Raw genomic sequence first — 16,145 nt, forward strand, 5'->3', positions numbered from 1 at the left:
AGGCTTTTCTCTTCGCAGATGAGTAAGCCTGGCTACGCGAGGCTACTTTGCACCCAATTCTAGACTTGTACTGGAAACTCACTGGGTCTCAATTGCTTCTACCTCCCCCTCAGGTGACCATGTCGCTCTCTTGACAGCCGTTCATCTATCTTTCCTCTTCCTCCTTGAATTCTCTGTGTCCACAATCCACATAAAGCTCTTCCTACATTTGTGCCAGTGAGCCTAGACCAATTCTGTTCGCAAATGTTTGCAAACTTTCCCATAAGGTGCATCTATTTCTATGTTAAATGTGACGCAGATTTAAGTGTATAAAGCTGCATTGTAAATGTACAGTAATTCTATCAAATTGGCAAATTTGTGCAGAAAAAGTGTCTCTGAGGGGAGTAAAAGGTTTTAATGTTTTATGCTGAGTTCATTGAACACTCTTTATACATGTACAGTAGGTATGTGTGTGTGTGTGTGTGTGTGTGTGTGTGTGTGTGTGTGTGTGTGTGTGTGTGTGTGTGTGTGTGTGTGTGTGTGTGTGTGTGTGTGTGTTTCCCATGTGCATATTGTTCTGTGTTGAGTCTATGCTGTATGTCTCTCAACATGTGTGAAACACTATCCTTGGTCTGATTCAAACAGCAGACCTTTCAATTTGGCTTATTCGGCAGTGTGCCCAGCTATAATGCTGGCAGGCACAGGACTCGTCAGCTCCAGACTGGATGCAAACTTGTGTTAAGAGGCAGCTAGGGTTCAAGTTGCTGGCATTAATGACACTCTTGCATTGGTGCTGTGACCTGGATCGTGTGACTGAGATAAGTGAGATTACTCCAGCTGGGGTTGTTGCAGTAATGTCTGAAGGAGAGCTAAATTTACATCCATGAATGAATGCCACTTGTAATGCATACACGCTTCCGCGTGTGTCAGTCTCTCCAGTGCACACTGACTCTTACAGTAACACGTGGCTTTTGCCCACAATAACAGTGGTCCTAGATGTTCAGACTGGGCATGACTAAACCAAACCCTATACTGACTTCAGTCCTGGCTATGGCTGCTAAAACAGGGGCAGGCAAATTCATTACAAGGACTAATGTTTATAAAAGACTGTTTTAACTTCTTCTTTTGTGTATCATCATCCTGATGATTGGGTGGCGACATTTGTTTCACAAGATCTTCTTGTTACTTTCAGGGGAGTCGTCTTCTCCCCCTGCACTGTTCTAACAAGTAGGCTAATTGCGACCGTAGGTCACATTTAGTATGAAAACCTGCAGATCATGTCCGTCTGTCACGCCTCATGTCACACCACGCTCCATATAATATGGCAAAGATCCCTGATGTCATCAATATTAAGCCTATATCTGGGAATGCCCATATATGGACATATTGTGTCAGTCTCATGATAACCAGTGTGGTTGTCATGACGCGAGTCACACTTGCAAATGAATTCCATCCTTGTCCCTTTTATGCCCATATATGGAGATTCCTGATGTCATCAATATTAAGACACATAGCGCGAGTTTTGACCAGATGAAGAGCTTGTAGCTCGAAACGTTGTCAATAAATATTCAGTCATTTGGAGCAGAGTGTGCGGTTTTTCTTTTTCAATTGTGCCATTTCTCACCCAGCACCTCATTAAGAGATGTGCATATTTTTCTACTTTTGATCAATATTAAGCCCATATCTGGGAATCCCCATATGGACATTTTGTGTCAGTCTCTGTTGTTTCAGCGCAACCTCGTCCTTTAGGGTGAGGTCGCTTCTCTCCCTTAGGGCTTCTTACTGGTATACATGCACCTGTTGACTTTAAAGTTGGAATGCATATGTCTCATGTTCTACCTATAGGATATGAACCCCGGTCTCTCGTTATTGTGCTTATGAGCTTCAGGCAATACTACCAGTCAAACAGTGGTAAACCTGTGGGTCGGGACCACCAGGGGGTCCCCAAATTATTTTGTGGGGTCCCCAGATGATTAACTTAATGTGCAACATTGTTTTCTCACTCAACAGTAAACAAACCAACAAAGTGTATCTGCACATCTCTAAAGTGACAATTTGAAGACTTTTTAATACCTCTAAAATGACAAATTAAACATTGGCCAAATTGTCAAATATTAAAGGCAGAAATTGTGAAAATAGCGGATCTACATGCTCGTAGATCTGCTATTTTCACAATAGAATCGTGTTATACAAAATGTAATGCCTCAACTCTTAGTGCTCGTCAGGGTGGGTGGGTCCCCAGGGTGGGTGGGTCCCCAGTTCAAATATGATTATTTTGGGGGTCACGGCCTGAAAAGGTTGAGACTACCTAGCATCAGGGTCAAGCCCAACCACTTCAGATGTGCTATTTATACTATACTAACATAATAACATCTAATTCATTAAAACAAGTTTCAGATTGCAGCTTTACATTATTTTGGTGAGATCTTGGTTATTGCAGCTTTGTCCACTGAACATAATCTTTGGAACAAAATATCTTCTAGAAACATACAATTTACTCAATATTTGACTATCCCCTTTACACATTCATTTCAGAAGTATGAGCCATCAACATCTCCAACCTGTCTGTAAAACTATGTATCCTCTGGCATTTTATTGAACTTCAAAAGAAATCTGAATTATTTCTCTAAGCGATAAACCCAACAGTATCCAGATACCGGGTAAACAAGGAGAACTCATTGCAAAGCAAAGTGGTGTTCTTTCACTTTTGTACAACATAATTATGACACAAGACAGGCAGTTCACAGGAGAGGCAGTTCAGTGTTCAGAGGGTTGAATCACAGTTATACTACTCCATCTGGTGGACAGTCATAATATTGGTTTTCTGGCAGACAGTTTACTCTGGACAGGGTCCAGATGAGGTCCAAGTGTAAATCAAGATCCAGGAAAAGGATGGTTCAGCCCTGTGATTAGCAGTCACACCTGTCACTCCTATTGTTTGAGTTACCATAAACTCTGCCCTCACCACCATGCTGTCATTATAGTATCAATACAAATTGTGTACAAATAGACCCAGTTCCATGTGTTGCTATCCTGTTTTTTTTGTGCTTTATTTTCTTTACCCCCCCCTTTTACAAAAAGCAACCACCTAGGTAACTAATAGATGTCTTGCAAGGTGAGGATTAGGGAGAGAGTTTTGTCAAAGCTAACAAGAGTATTCTCACATGAGCTCATTTGTAATCAGTGATATCATGCAATGCAGCTGTCGCATTGTGAACAGCAACTGTAGTGCCATGAAGATTGAATGCGTTCAGCTTTTCACCACCTGAAGTTCAGTTAATCAATTAACTAAATTTGACCCTTCAATTAGCCATACATATATGCTTAGCATTTATGCTTAATTTGTAAAATAACCGATCTACATGCTCACAAAATATAAAATATCGGGGTCGTGTCAGGCCTCCTCTTCAGCGACCTTATTTCAACCTCAGCAGTCAGTGTAGATTACAAACATTTGGCCACTCAGTACTTGAATACTCACACTTGTGGGTGGCATTGTCCTAAAACCAATAAGAGGATTGACTCTATCGCTCTGTTTACAGGACTGCATTCACAGTGCACTTGCCCAAATATAAACTCCATGTTTCTTGGCACAGATACAGATTAAAGTAGGGAGGAGTCTCACTCACTACTGCACTGAGTTCAGCCCAGGACAGACTGAAGGACAAACAAGCAGGAAGGTGGAGAAAGCAACATATGCTACAAGTGGATTTTATAAAGAAACAAGACCAAAGTAAAGCACATCGAGGCTCTGTGACTAAACAACAGTAAGTTTTCATGTTATTTATTTATATTTTCAGGCCAAAAAGGAGCATTTACATGCTTGTGACCATTAGATCTAATAGGCCAGGCATTTAGCATTTAGCTTTCTTGTTCCTCTCCAAAAGGTTTGTCTGCATTGTAATGTTAGTTTATTTTGTACATAAGAGATAAAGAGAAGCAGATTGGAATATCAGAAATGTATGCACAGGTTTCCCCTGCCCCATGTAAATTATGCTCTTGAATAAATACATTGAAACCGCAGTATTTAAAATCTTATGCTGTGTCAATTTAGTGATTTACGAATCTTAACAGAATCAATGCATATTGTAAATCATAAATTCAGACTGACACTCGACACTCGTTTCTTTTGTATGAGTTGCTAATTTCTTTAGTCAGTGATGGATACAAGCTGCAGTCATTAACCCCCCCACTCAGGTCAGAGCTATTGTGGCCAAATTCATTATATCCTGTTTCGGGGTCTCTGTGCAGTCTGCTTCTCTGACCAGTCTATGCAGGCAATCTCCAGCAGAGGTATAAGGGAAGGGCTGAGGAAGCCCTGACACCCCAGCAGGAGTAGCAGGCAGCCCTCATCGATGTGGACAACTAAAAAGGCAGCATGTCTATTATTAGTTTTATTTCGGGCCAGTAGCAAACAGCCCATATTAGTGGGAGAAATATGTAACAAAAAAAGGCAAATGTGTTCACTTCCGGCAGAAAGCGTGAAAATTTGCACATAAGGGTATTTTTGTGCGCTGAATTCAAAAATTGACGGTCCCAAGCACTTTTCCCATGGGATCTGGTGGCTCTCATTCACTTACCATACTAGGGAAAAAAGACCCCCCAAAAATCTTCTTCAAGTAGCATGTGAGGGGTCAAACTAGGTGTTTTTCGGGATTCTGAATCCATTGCAAGCATTTGTTTTGCACGAAAAACATTCCTTTCCGAAAAATGGACACAAAAAACTTTGAAAAGTGATGACTCATCACTAAACCATAGTTCGTGGGGTCCATTTCTTGCCCAAGGAATGTTTTTTGCGCAAAATAAATGCTTGGAATGGATTCAGAATCATGAAAACCCCCTAGATAGACCCCTCACATGCTACATATAGAAGATTTTTGGGGGGTCTTTTTTTCCTAACCCGAACCCTATGGTAAGTGAATGAGAGAAAAGTGAATTTGAGAAAAGTGCTTGGGACCGTCAATTTTTGAATTCAGCGCACAAAAATACCCCTAGGTGCAAATTTTCATGCTTTCTGCCGGAAGTGAACACCTTTTTCACATATTTCTCCCACTAATATTGTATTATGTTTGTATCATGGTCATTTTACTCCTTAGTTTACTTACTTCCTGTGGCAATCCTCAGCAAATGTGCCTTCATCGTTGAGGTGACAGGCAAATATGTGCTGCTGTCCGAAGGGAATGCCATAAAAACACCTTCCTGGTGTTTACAGGGTGCCCCTGAAGTGCCCACATGACACGAGCATATCTCTAGCTCGACGTCAAACAAGTAGACCTGGCCAGGTGACGAGGTGCTCTTGACTTCAAATGAAGACTCATCAATCTACACATAATGACGTACATTTCTAATTGTTAAGGCATGTTAATAAACTCAGATTTTATAAGGTTTAAGAATTGTTGTGCACATACCCGTGAAATATGCTCTGGCCTCACATCGCAGGATGCATTTACCAGGAATCTCGACCTGCTGAAGCGCTCCCATTGCCCCACTGCAGCATCAATCATCCGGTCCTCATAGTAGTTAAACTTAGTTGTGAGGAAGTCCACCAGCTGTAGAACATTAAATGCTTTTGTCCGGTGTAGGATTTTATATTTTCAAAATCCTCATGGCTGCTTCAGCGATATTGTTTGTGTGGTTTCCTCGGACCAGCAGTGTCGTTCTGTGGTACAGCGCCCATGCCTCCTTGCGGCCATACAGATTCCACAGGTACACCACGAATTTGGGATACCTGCCAAATGAAGCAATTAATGCAACAGTCAATGCACACACACACACCCAACAGATGACAGCAATCGCACATCTCGCACATCTACCAATGACATAACTGTTCACAACAGGACTGTCCAAGGCCTGCTCATAGAAGCCGTGTGCCTCAATCGCCTCCCTGGCATACATTATTTGTTTGACAACGGACATGAGCGTCTGCCTGTCAGTAGGGGTGGGTGATATGAAAATACTTGAGCAGGGTTGAATGAATCTCCATAATAACTCTGAAGATACAGAGTAGAGTACAGATATTGTATCGTGTCAACAGCCCCTACCTGTCTGCCATGTTAATGCTGTGCTCCTTATTAAATAGCCATCTCCACACCGCTTGCAGGACGTGGAAGCTGCAGAGAAGCAGCTTTTTTTCAGGGAAGGCCCTCTGAATTGCTGACCTCTCTGCTCTGCAGTCATCAGTTAAAAAGACCTGTTGCCGAGGGTGCAAATATGCATCTAAATCACATGTATAACACAGGAGGAGTAAGGGTGCCATAATTAATTCATCTTTGTCATCTTTTTTGTTAGAGCATTTAACAAAATACCTGTGGTCCTCTTATTCCTCTGCCTGAGAAGGCATTTTCCGACAGAAGGGACTTCAGCGTCTCTAGCCCCTTTAAGATGACTTCACTCTCTTCTGACTGCGTGATGATTATGCCAAGAGGCAGAACCCCTGCACAGCTGTTCGTCAGAAGGAGGAATACACAACAGTGTTGTCGGTCCATGTTGCCGGACGCATCCATGAAGACAAGTTCTCCACTCATTCTGATACCTGCATGTATTCTCTTCATGAGAGGAGAGCAGAGCACCACCAGGAACTGTCTGCCATCATCTGTCTGGGTCACACTGGCACACTCACTTTTGCACTGAGTGTTGTAAGACTGGGCCTGATTTTCGAGAGATGCCAACATTGCCCGTCCTTCTGTGCTACCATATTCGGCCTTGAAGGTGTCTGCATACAGGCTGGGAAAATATGGCATATATAATTAAAAACTAAAATAACAGTACGTACACAAACATGTTTTTTAGGCACGACCTCAGAGATAAAAAAAAATAAAATAAGGAAAAAAACGATCTACAAGTAACACATTGTGACACGTGAGCTTGTTGATTATAAGTACCTGTAGCAGAACTTCAGGTTAGGGCAGATGGAGCGGTCTGCTGCCTTGTAGAAATAGTCTTCTCCATGCTTGACCTGCAGGTCATACTTCAGCGAGTCTAAAGCTGTGGATGGTGATTCACCATCCTCAAACAGCTTGGTCAGCTTCTCCTTAGCAGCAGCACCCACATCCCGATAGGGGAAAAAAAGCAGCAGCGACATGGATGTTATGATTGTGGAGGTTGCTAATTTCCACAATGGTTGGATAGGCTGGTATATGGGGGTCAGCGCTCCTGCAATGACAATAATAGGCGTGCAGTTGAATGGCAGCAGTGGATGAAATGCTGGCATTAAAGCTTGTATAATCAATATTTGTGTCTTACCGATTCCGTTGCCCAGTCACAAGGTGCAAAATGGTGACTAGGAGTTTAGCACTGCAGTTTAAGTTTTTAATTTTCCTGTGAGCCATTGGGGTCTTGGTCCTGGTGTTGTGCTGGCAATGGTGTGTTGCCTGTTAAATTATAATATAAAAACAATAATAAATAATAATAATATATTAGTATATTTGAAATCGCCATTAAAAAACTAAACAGAAACGCCTACGCAACAGAAACAAGTCTCACTTTCAGGATTGCCCTTTTGCCTTTACAAGGTCTGACTGTAGCCACCCTCCATGTGTCTGGCAAGGATTTCAGCCACACCTGGAAGTCCTCCTTCGTATTAAGGGTCATCCGTAATGTGGCTGTGAAACTGATGTGGTCCCAACTGTTTGGTTGACTCACTGCCTTGTAACTACACACATGGTACTGATAGTCCTTTGGTAGATAGTCCTTAAACACAAGAACAAAGTACATAGTTTTCACAGTACATGGCATTTCGCTGAATAGGCCTACTGACACTTTTCAGACTAACAAATGGAGGTTTATGGACATAATGAATTGCATTTTTTAATGAATTGCATTTTTATAGCGCTTTTCCAAGTGCTCAAAGCGCTTTACAATGGTTCATTCATTCATACATTGGGAAGTGAAGCGGCGAACATTCGACGCCAGCGTCCTCACTTCCCACATTCACACACCAATGGTCATCAGTTCAGGGTGTTGGTCGATATTTAGGCCCATGGATGGGGGCAGTACAGGTTAGCAACGCATTGCGGGCACCCCCCACTGGTGTGCTAGAACTAGGAGTTAGGATGCGAGATTAATAATAGCTTGATAATTCACACAAGTGCTTAAATATTGAATGATTTTTTTACTGGAAACATTTACCATTCTTTCGTCATCTGCGTCTTCAGCAGACGCAAGCAGAGACACAAGCAAAACCAAGCTTCAGCTGGTGTTAGCCTACAGTAGTGTGGGGATTTAAGGGGAGCAAATGCTAATTTCATGCAATTTTGACTTAAAGCGCGAAATTTTGCACAGATGTAGCCCAGGGCTTGCTCTAATGATTTAGCTAGGGCGCCCGAGTCTGCGACCTTCGGGGTCGCCACAGCGGCCAAATAAAGTTGGGCTCCCATTGACTTTTAAGGAGGATCTGAGGGGTCTAACTAGGGGTTTGTCATGATGCTGAATCCATTGCAGGCATTTGTTTTGCACAAAAAACATTCAGTGGGCTAGAAATGGCCTCAGAAAACAATACACGTATGGGTGAGTATTCATGTTAGTCGGAGACCTTAGGGTTTTTTTTTCTCGTGCTAATCAGTCTAAAAGTTCAACATTTTGCAAAGATGTAGCTCAGGGCATGCTCTAATGATTTAGCTAGGGCGCCCGAGTCTGCAACATTCGGGGTCGCCACAGCGGCCAAATCAAGTTGGGCTCCCATCGACTTTAGTGATGAAAAGTGATGAGTCATCACTTTTCAGAGTTTCGTGGGTGCTGTTGTGACCCCGAAGGTCGCCGACTCAGGCGCCCTAGCTAAATCATTAGAGCATGCCCTGAGCTACATCTGTGCAAAATGTTGCACTTTTAGACTGATTAGCACGAGAAAAACAAACCCTAAGGCCTCCGACTAACATGAATACTCACCCATACGTGTATTGTTTTCTGAGGCCATTTCTAGCCCACGGAATGTTTTTTGTGCAAAACAAATGCCTGCAATGGATTCAGCATCATGACAAACCCCTAGTTAGACCCCTCAGATCCTCCTTAAATACCCAGAAAAAAATATCTTTTTCTGTGTTTTTTCCTCCTGTATAGAAAGTCAATGGGAGCCCAACTTGATTTGGCCGCTGTGGCGACCCCGAAGGTCGCAGACTCGGGCGCCCTAGCTAAATCATTAGAGCAAGCCCTGGGCTACATCTGTGCAAAATTTCGCGCTTTAAGTCAAAATTGCACAAAATTAGCATTTGCTCCCCTTAAATCCCCACACTACAGGTAGTAGAACACAAAAATAAATGCCCAGTGGAATCCGTGGAATCATAACATTAAAGCCATGACATTGGCCAAGTAACATAACAGCTGTTTTTATAATAAACAACACTTTTCATCATTTGGAAAGCCTTAATTGGTGCACATTATAAATTGGTGCAGATTATTATTAGCATTTGACAAACCATGTCATTGGCCAAGTAACATAACAGCTGTTTTTTAGCTGATTATTAGCATTTGACAAACATTTCCATCAATGCAAACCTCAAGTCGTGTGGAACCCTTATATTCGTTGCTTGTTTCAGCAAGTAAGTAAACACATAATGCGACATCATAAATATCTATAAATGTTCTTACCGTCTGATTCTTTTGCACGCGATTCTTTCCAAACTTTACCGGCTTTCCAAACTTCCATGCTGGCGTTGACTCCTGAGTTTGACAACTACCGCTATGCAGCTGAAGTAGCCCTGGGCCTGCGGCCGTGCGTCTTTTTCTCGATTCGTGCGTCTTGTCGCATGCGGTAAAAAAAACTCTTCACTCCTTTTATGACTCCTTTTGGGATCCGCAGCGCCGATTCCGCACAGCATTGCACACCATATCCAATGCGTTTTATTCATGCAGCAAACGAAAAAAAAAAAACGCAACTGTCCTGTGTGCAAAGGGCTCATTGAACACAAATAAAGAAAGGGAAAGAAAAGACACAGTATGGAAGCGAATAGCTGATATAAATCAAATGCGAGCATTCGGATTGTAGGAGGGTTGACGCTCTCTCTCTCTCAGCAGACACACACACTGACCTCACTTCACAAGGTCCTTTTGCAAGTACAGTGGAGCTACAGAAGATGGATCCGTTGACAAGAATGTAGCCTAGACGTCACAAAATGGAATTGTACTAAAGGCTCAACATTGCATGAGCAAAATAACCTATAGGCCTCATAACTCTGTGATAGGCCTACCTTAATTCACGGTACACAAAGGCCTGGAATCTTGTGTACCGGGGCAATTAAGGCCACCTGGCCTTCTGTGTTAAAGAAAAAGAAGAAAAAAAGAGGCCAAATGCCAGGGCAACGGGCATCAAATAAAACTACATGTTGGGGGGTTAAAGGAACAGTGCTCTTGCTGCAGGTGAACAGAGGATTAACCCATTTAAGCCTAGATGTATTTAATGCTTTAACTATTGAAAAATAGCAGAAGATCTTGTTGAACTTTTATACAGGTAAAAATTTGATTATAGTGAATTTTCCCCAATTGATTCCGGATGGGGACCCAAATGCATTTCGGGACGGGTCCCCATCTAGAATCAATGGGGGTAAATGTATTGTAATACATTTTTTGTCTTAGGAAAGCAACAAAAAACTACAAATACTATTCAATTCAAGTCTCCATGGCACGAGTTATCAATAGAAAGCAGGTCATTTTGGGGGTGAACTAGTCCTTTAATGCAATCATGTCATATCACGGGCGTCATGTGTCAGGGCTATTAGTCCTATTACATGAACCGTAAATAAAACCGGGACCCATTTACAAAATCCTCTTTATTGAGTCAATAACAGCGTACAATAAAAAAAGAAAGAAATGGACCGAAGTAACAGAGAAAATAACAGACACAGAGAATCACAAATGCAGTGTCCTATCAACCAATCAGAAGGCACTGGATGCTCAGAGCTGGAGGCTGTTAGAGAGTTAACTTCATATCGTCGTTGTCGGGTGGAAACCTCGTATCTCCAAGTTTCAAATGTGTACGTTCTTTCGCAAAGTAAAGCCCTGCTTCATCCTACAAGGCCGTCGCACAAAAGTAGTGAAAACAGCAGATCTACAAGCACACAACGCCTCGCACCGCGAGGCATCTACAAGCACACAACGCCTCGCACCGCGAGGCGTTGTGTGCTTGTAGATCGGCTGTTTTCACTAGTTAAAATCATTTTTTAAATGATAAATCCAAAACGAACGGTTTTGGACATACAAGGTTCACCCGACAATGACGATATGTCATATCGTTTACAAAACTGGTTATCAAAGACAGAGTTCCAGGCGGTCCCAGCTAAATGATGGGTCTATAAATTAACATACCATTAAATGGGGATCCTTAGCCTAAAGCATGTCAAACTGGTGCGGTCCATGAAATTAAAACGGTTGGTAATCACTGCTAGAGCCATGAAAAATCTTCTCTAATGGGGGGTCCCTGGCATATATTTCAAATGGGGGTCTTGCGAGCTAGTAAGTGTAAACTTGGGGGTCCTTGAAAGGAAAAGGTTTGAGAACCACTGATTTACAACACGTGTGTAGGCTACTGAAAACCTTGAATGTCATTCCAACGTTAAAATATACGTTTTAGGGGCGCTCTGGGAGACGCAGTGGAAAAAACTCCTGCCCCCCACCGTGGAGTGTCGAGACTCGTAGCGTCGACGTCGGGCACAATCCTCTTATCTCCATATTTTCGTAAATTAACGCCCTACTAGGGACGGAACGATATGAAAATAATATCATATCACGATTATTGTGACCAAAGAAATCGCTATTTACGATATTATCGCGATAATCAAAATATCCCAAACCGCCATTATCCTGGGGCGTAATATTTGCCACAAAATAGCTGATCTACAAGCTCACATCGCGTTGTGAGCTTGTAGATCGTTTTTTTTCTTTTTCTTTTTTTTTGCAAAGGAATTTGGTTGAGAGTGAAGAAAAGACTATCACGTATGTATATTATAAGTATGTTTTACCAATAGAGGGTTTAAATGGTACTGGATATGCAGCTCGGCAAATAAAAGGTGAATTGATCCCCGTGCATGACGGATGACGATTTCACGATAAATTAAATCTCCACGATACGAGTGTTTTTTATCACAATAAACGATAATATCACTTATCGTCCCATCCCTAGTGTCTACACAAACAAACACACTTTGTCGTGTTCTTGGGGGGGGGAAGCCAGGCGGCGAGGGGGATCATTTTGTCACAGCGGGGAATGTCGAGCGGGAGGAGTATGCTGGAGATGCTTACAGTATATTGTCCTCCCGGGTGGGGGCTCCTCACTGGCAGTAGGGTCAAACGGCAGCGGCAACGCAGAATTAGTGTGCGTGGAGGAATTCATTGGAACTAAATAGGGGACAAAAATGGCTAAAAAAGTATTGGCTGCTACTAAATTTGAGAATAAAAACATCAATCTAAATCTACAAGCTCACACCACGTCATTGTGAGCTTGAAGATCATCTACTTTTTAAAGAAGTTCAACAATACAGGGAGGCCAGGGTCAAAGTGGACAACAGACAGAATTGAAAACATGATCTGGAAAACATGAATAAATTGCAGAAACATTTGGCTTTCATGACTAGGATACATTTTTTTAGACAGACATTATTCTTAAGAGGTCACACGAAAATCTGTGTCTGGAGAAAAGTAGACATAAAAAAGTCACGATTGCAGTTTACAAAACAGGAAAATGGGACACAAACGACTTCTCCACATGATCACCTTCATCTTTATACGTTACAATGTTGCGGTTCACCTTTAGAAAAATCGAACTCCACACCCTAAGCAGACACGTGCGTCTATCTCACACATTTGATGTCGACGGTGACCGACTTGCGAGGGTGTATGTGTGTGTGTGAGTGTGTGTGTGTGTGTGTGTGTGTGCGCATGCGTGTGCGCGTGTGTGCGTCTAGGCCACCGACATGGGCGTGTGTGCGTGTTGTGCAGACGAGGGGGACGACACCGAGGATGAGGGTGGCGGGTGAGAGGAAGAGGAGGCGGCGACGACCGGCGGGGGAGCTGCGTTGACGTTGGCGGAGGAGGAGGAGGAAGGCTCCATGATGCTGTGTGTGATGAAGCGCAGTCGCATCTTCATGCCCTGACGCAGCGTCAGGATGATCTTCTCCACCTGAGGGGAGTGAGGGAGGGGGGGGGGGGGGAGAGAGGGGGAGAGAGGGGGGGGGGGGGGGAAGAGAGTCACTGTACGATTGTCAATCAGCCTTTTCAGGCCGTGACCCCCAAAATAATCATATTTTAACCCCCCCACCCTGATGAGCACCAAGTTGGGGCATTACATTTTGTATAACACGGTTCTATTGTTGCAAGGTGTTGTGAGCAGATATTTTCACAATTTCTGCCTCTAATATTTGACAATTTGGCCAATGTTTAATTTGTAATTTTAGAGGTATTAAAAAGTCCTTAAATTGTCACTTTAGAAATGTGCAGATACCCTCTATACACTTGAACTTTATTTAGGTTTGTTAACTTTTGAGTGAGAAAAACAATGTTGCACATTAAGTTAATCATCTGCCCCCCCCCCCCCCCCCGCAAAAAAAAATATATATATATATATATATATATACATATATATATAATTTGGGGACCCACAGGTTGAGAACCACTGAATTATCTATCTATAAATGCGAGAAGTCTCTGCGTGTGTGTTTGTGTTTGTAATCCGCGTATCTCGAGAACCGTTCGTCCCACCGGCTTCAGATTCGGCACGCGCGTTCCCCGCCGCGGCACAGAGTGCAGTGCCGGGTCTCGACCCGACCCGACGCGCGGTTTTCCCGAACCGGCGCGAAACGTTCGGAATCTCCTTATGCGGGGTTGATTGTTGACATCAGGCTGTTTCTGAGGAAATCGGCGAAAGCTCTGACTCATTGTGACATCACTTCATAAAAGGCTCTGACATCACGTACGCCACATGAGTCAACAAAAAATCTCTGTGAGTGTGTATGTATGTAGGTAATCCGCGTATCTCGAGAACCGTTCGTCCCACGGGCACGCGCGTTCTCCATATATGGGCATAAAATGAATGCCCCCATATGAGAACCGTTCGTCCCACGGGCACGCGCGTTCTCCATATATGGGCATAAAATGAATGCCCCCATATATGGGCATAAAATGGATAAAGGGACACAGACAGACAGATTCAGAGATCTCCATATATGGGCGTGAAATGGACGCAAATAGACAGATATCTCCATATATGGGCATATATGGGCATAAAATGGACCCAGAACTATATGGACGCAAATGGCATATATGGGCATAAAATGTACGCAGAATCACAAAGATCTCCATATACGGGCACAAAGGGACACAGACAGACACACAGACAGACGGATACAGAGATCTCCATAAATGGGCATAAAATGGACGCAAATGGCATATATGGGCATAACATTTACGCAGAATCACAAAGATCTCCATATACGGGCATAAAGGGACACAGACAGACAGATTCAGAGATCTCCATATATGGGCGACGCAAATGGCATATATGGGCATAAAATGTACGCAGAATCACAAAGATCTCCATATACGGGCATAAAGGGACACAGACAGACACACAGACAGACGGATACAGAGATCTCCATAAATGGGCATAAAATGGACGCAAATGGCATATATGGGCATAACATTTACGCAGAATCACAAAGATCTCCATATACGGGCATAAAGGGACACAGACAGACAGATTCAGAGATCTCCATATATGGGCGTGAAATGGACGCAAATAGACAGATATCTCCATATATGGGCATATATGGGCATAAAATGGACCCAGAACTATATCTGCAGTGATCTCCATATATGGACATAAAATGGACGCTGACAGACAGACAGATAACAGATATCTCCATATATGGGCATAAATGGACACAGGCAAACAGATGGTCAAAACGGGTCCTATGACAACAGGTATAATGGGGTTTGCATTAAAGGGCGGGGCATTCATTCCCTATTTACATTGTTCCGAGTTGGCCAGGTCGCCGACTAGACGCTGGGCCGCCCGATGGGCGTGAAATGGACGCAAATAGACAGATATCTCCATATATGGGCATATATGGGCATAAAATGGACCCAGAACTATATGGACGCAAATGGCATATATGGGCATAAAATGTACGCAGAATCACAAAGATCTCCATATACGGGCATAAAGGGACACAGACAGACACACAGACAGACGGATACAGAGATCTCCATAAATGGGCATAAAATGGACGCAAATGGCATATATGGGCATAACATTTACGCAGAATCACAAAGATCTCCATATACGGGCATAAAGGGACACAGACAGACAGATTCAGAGATCTCCATATATGGGCGTGAAATGGACGCAAATAGACAGATATCTCCATATATGGGCATATATGGGCATAAAATGGACCCAGAACTATATCTGCAGTGATCTCCATATATGGACATAAAATGGACGCTGACAGACAGACAGATAACAGATATCTCCATATATGGGCATAAATGGACACAGGCAAACAGATGGTCAAAACGGGTCCTATGACAACAGGTATAATGGGGTTTGCATTAAAGGGCGGGGCATTCATTCCCTATTTACATTGTTCCGAGTTGGCCAGGTCGCCGACTAGACGCTGGGCCGCCCGAAGGGCGGCCCAGCTTCTAGTATCTTTAAAAGTCCAAATAAATTTCAAATATTATCAAAATTATCTCGCGGCACCCCTGGACTGCCGTCCCAGGGTGCCCCGTCACCCACTTTGAAAACCCCTGCCCTAATACACACACACACCTGCTCCTTCACACTGTCCCCAGTGTACATGTATTTGATGTGGTAGAGGAAGTCACAGATTGGATCCATGTAGTACAGATGTTGGCTGTGTTGGTCCACCGCTTGGAGCATCTCGTAGAAGGCCACGCCGATCTGAAACACACACACACACACACACACACACACACACACACACACACACACACACACACACACACACACACACACACACACACACACACACACACACACACACACACACACACACACACACACACATAAATGTTTTTACATTTAACAAGACATTCTTGAACACAAACAAAGCAGAGGCACTACTAGTTGGTCATCTCAATTACATACACATACGTTTTCACTCTCAGTTCACTGATGCGGGAAGCAGATATTGAACAAAATGTAGCCAATGTAGCCAAAT

The 16,145-nt window shown here is 43.2% G+C and overlaps 1 protein-coding gene across 1 annotated transcript in view; it reads right to left on the reverse strand.

The window, feature by feature from the left end:
* Positions 1-10,720: 10,720 nt before the first annotated feature.
* med23 (mediator complex subunit 23) overlaps positions 10,721-16,145 on the reverse strand; it is a 43,870-nt gene continuing 38,445 nt past the window's right edge. Inside the window, exons 29-30 of the mRNA XM_080745290.1 lie at positions 15,734-15,865; positions 10,721-13,084 (exon numbers count right to left, since the gene is read on the reverse strand). Coding sequence (XP_080601416.1) covers positions 12,866-13,084; positions 15,734-15,865 — 351 coding nt within the window. The 3' untranslated portion in view covers positions 10,721-12,865. The remainder of the gene's footprint in view (positions 13,085-15,733; positions 15,866-16,145) is intronic.

Source organism: Nannobrachium achirus (assembly GCF_963921795.1).
Source record: "Nannobrachium achirus genome assembly, chromosome: 16".
In the NCBI taxonomy this organism is placed as follows: domain Eukaryota; kingdom Metazoa; phylum Chordata; class Actinopteri; order Myctophiformes; family Myctophidae; genus Nannobrachium; species Nannobrachium achirus.